This window comes from Hevea brasiliensis, chromosome 12, assembly GCF_030052815.1.
Source record: "Hevea brasiliensis isolate MT/VB/25A 57/8 chromosome 12, ASM3005281v1, whole genome shotgun sequence".
NCBI lineage: Eukaryota > Viridiplantae > Streptophyta > Magnoliopsida > Malpighiales > Euphorbiaceae > Hevea > Hevea brasiliensis.
Window position 1 is genome coordinate 46179278 of NC_079504.1, and position 3143 is coordinate 46182420.

The window sequence follows — 3143 nt, forward strand, 5'->3', positions numbered from 1 at the left end:
CTATTGCTTCTACCCATTTTGACACATATTCAACACCAACCAGAATATACTTATTTTCAAACAAAGATGAGAATTGACCTATGAAGTCTATTCCCCACACATCAAATAGTTCTATTTCAAGTATACCGTGTAATGGTATTTCATTCCTTCTTGAGATGTTCCCTATTTTTTGGCATTGATCACAAGTTAGCACAAAGGATCCCACATCCTTAAATATATTTGGCCAGTAAAACCTTACTTACAAAATCTTGACTGCTATTTTTATGGTGCTAAAATGTCCTCCATATGATGATGAATGGCAATGCTACAAAATGCTCTCTACTTCCTCCTCCGGTATGCATCTTCTTATCAACCCATCATTGCATCTCTTGTATAGCAGAGGTTCTTCCCATGTGTAGAATTGCACATAATACAGGAATTGCTTCCTTTGCTGGTAAGACATATTGGGTGGTAATACCCTGCATACAAGATAATTAACAAAGACATGATACCATAGGCCTTGGGAGAATGCTAATAATTGCTCATTAGGGAATGAGTCATCGATTGCCAAATCCTCAATGTCCCCTACATCTTCCTGTTTCAGTCTTGAGAGGTGGTCAGCTACCATATTCTCGGATCCCTTTTTGTCCTTGATTTTAAGATCAAGTTCTTATAGGAGTAAGATCCATCGAATCAACCTTGGCTTTGCTTCCTTCTTGTTTAAAAGGTACCAGATGGCAGCATGGTCTGTGTATAAAATGACTTTTGATCCGAGTAGGTAGGATCTAAATTTGTCAATTGTAAATACCACTGGTAGGAATTCCTTTTCCATGGTAGCATAGTTGATTTGTGCATCGTCAAGTGTTTTGCTGGCATAGTAAATGGCATGGAGCTTCTTATCCTTCCTTTGTTCGAGTACTGCTCCAACTGCATAGTCACTTGTATCGCACATCACCTTAAATGGCTGCTCCCAGTCAGGTGGTTGCATAATTGGTACTGAAATTAAAGCTTCTTTGATCCTGTTGAAAGAAATAAGGCAATTTTCATCAAAATCAAAGGGAACATCTTGACTTAACAAATTAGTCAGTGGCTTAGCTATTTTGGAAAAATCTTTAATAAATCTTCTGTAGAAGCTTGCATGTCCCAAAAATCTTCGCACTCTCTTGACTGATGTTAGTGGTGACATCTTTTCAATAATTTCAATTTTTGCCCTATCAACTTCAATTCCTCTTTTTGATACCAGGTGCCCAAGAAATGTACCTTCCCTTACCATGAAGTGACATTTTTCCCAATTTAGAACCAAGTTTGATTCTTCACATCTTTACAACACTTTGGATAAATTAGCTAGGCATTCATCAAAAGTAGTTCCATAGAAAGAAAAATCATCCATAAAAACTTCCATAATATTTTCAATATAATCAGAAAAAATGGCCATCATGTATCTTTGAAAAGTAGCAGAGGCATTACAATGACCAAAAGGCATTCTTCTATATGCAAAGGTTCCATAAGGGCATGTGAATGTGGTTTTTTCCTGGTCTTCTGGGTGAATAGGAATTTGGAAAAATCCTGAATACCCATCTAGATAGCAAAAGTAAGAATGTTTCACTAGCCTTTCTAATATTTGATCTATGAAAGCGAGAGAAAAATGATCTTTTCTGGTGGCACTATTCAATTTCCTATAATCTATGCACATGCGCCAACCAGTGACTACCCTAGTAGGGATTAATTCATTATTTTCACTTTGAATGACAGTTGTCCCACCCTTCTTAGGAACTACATGCACTGGACTAACCCATTTACTATCAGACATTGGGTATATAATACCTGCATCTAATAGTTTCAGAATTTCATTCTTAACTACTTCTTTCATGTTTGGGTTAAGTCTCCTTTGATGTTCAATAGTGGGTTTATTGTTTTCCTCCATAGATATCTTATGCATGCAAATTGAAGGACTAATCCCTTTTAGGTCTTCTATTTTACACCCTATAGCCTTGCTATGGGTCTTAAGTACCCTTAATAATTTTTCCTCTTCTACATTAGATAGGCCAGCATTGATAATAATAGGATATTTAAAATTTTAGTCCAAGAATACATACCTTAGTGTGGAGGGGAAAAGTTTCAGTTCTACCTATTTGGTGTCTTCCTGTGACTTGCTTTTGGGCTAGCATCTAAAGATTATGCACAAACTGTAATTTCTGTGTTTTCATTATCTACTATGTGGTTGTGCACTAGACATGCTTCAAGAGGATCTTCAAGATGTCTTTTGTGAAATTCCTCTTTAACTAGCTTATCAATTATGTCAACCCTTAAGCATTTATTAGGTTCAAGTTTATGCTTCATTGCTCTGAATAGGTTGAATTCCACTTCTTCATATCCTACCTTGAAAGTTAACCGCCCATTCTTCACATCTATGATAGCTCTAGCGGATGCTAAGAAAGGTCTTCCCAGGATGATAGGAATTTGGACATCATCTTCCATCTCCAAGACAATAAAATCAACAAGAATGAAGAATTTTCCTACCTTGATGGGGATGTTTTCTAGGATGCTAATTAGGTACTTGACAAACCGATTAGCCAATTGTAGTGAAATTGTTGTGGGTTTAAGCTCTCCTACATCCAGCTTTTGACATATTGATAAAGGCATCAGACTCATACTTGCACCTAGATCATAGAGTGCCTTGTTTATATTCATGTTGCTAATAAGACAAGGTATGGAGAAGCTTCCTGGATCCTCGAGCTTTGGTGGCAGCTTGTTTTGCAATATGGCATTGCATTCCTCTGTAAGAGTAATAGTCTCATAGTCTTCCAACCTTTTTTTCTTTGAAAGAATTTCTTTAAGGAACTTAGCATAGGATGGCATCTGAGAAAGTGCTTCTGTGAATGGAATGTTAATATAGAGTTTCTGTAAAACTTCTAAAAACTTTCCAAACTGCTTATCCAATTTAGCCTTCTGGAATCTCTGGGGAAAAGGTAGAAGAGGTTGATATGGCTCTGGTAACTTCTTCTTCTTCTTCGTTTTCTTTTCCTGTTCCTTTTTAGCTTCTTCCTCCTTCTCCTCTGTTTGATTATCAGATTCATCAGAGGTTTTCTTAGTTGATCTTTCCTTTGATTGTTGTTTTTCTAATGTTCTGCCACTCCTCAAGGTAACTGCCTTACAGTGCTTTT

General features: G+C 36.8%; 1 protein-coding gene across 1 annotated transcript; it reads right to left on the reverse strand.

The window, feature by feature from the left end:
- Positions 1–2154: 2154 nt before the first annotated feature.
- Positions 2155–2838, reverse strand: LOC110668204 (uncharacterized). The gene has a single exon (XM_021829357.2). It carries the CDS (start codon positions 2836–2838, stop codon positions 2155–2157), a length of 684 nt encoding a protein of 227 aa, XP_021685049.2.
- Between the last annotated feature and the right edge of the window lie 305 nt (positions 2839–3143).

Excerpts from the sequence above, each read along its gene's own strand:
- LOC110668204 (XM_021829357.2), bottom strand. The coding sequence starts at position 2,838 with ATGCCATCCTATGCTAAGTTCCTTAAAGAAATTCTTTCAAAGAAAAAA.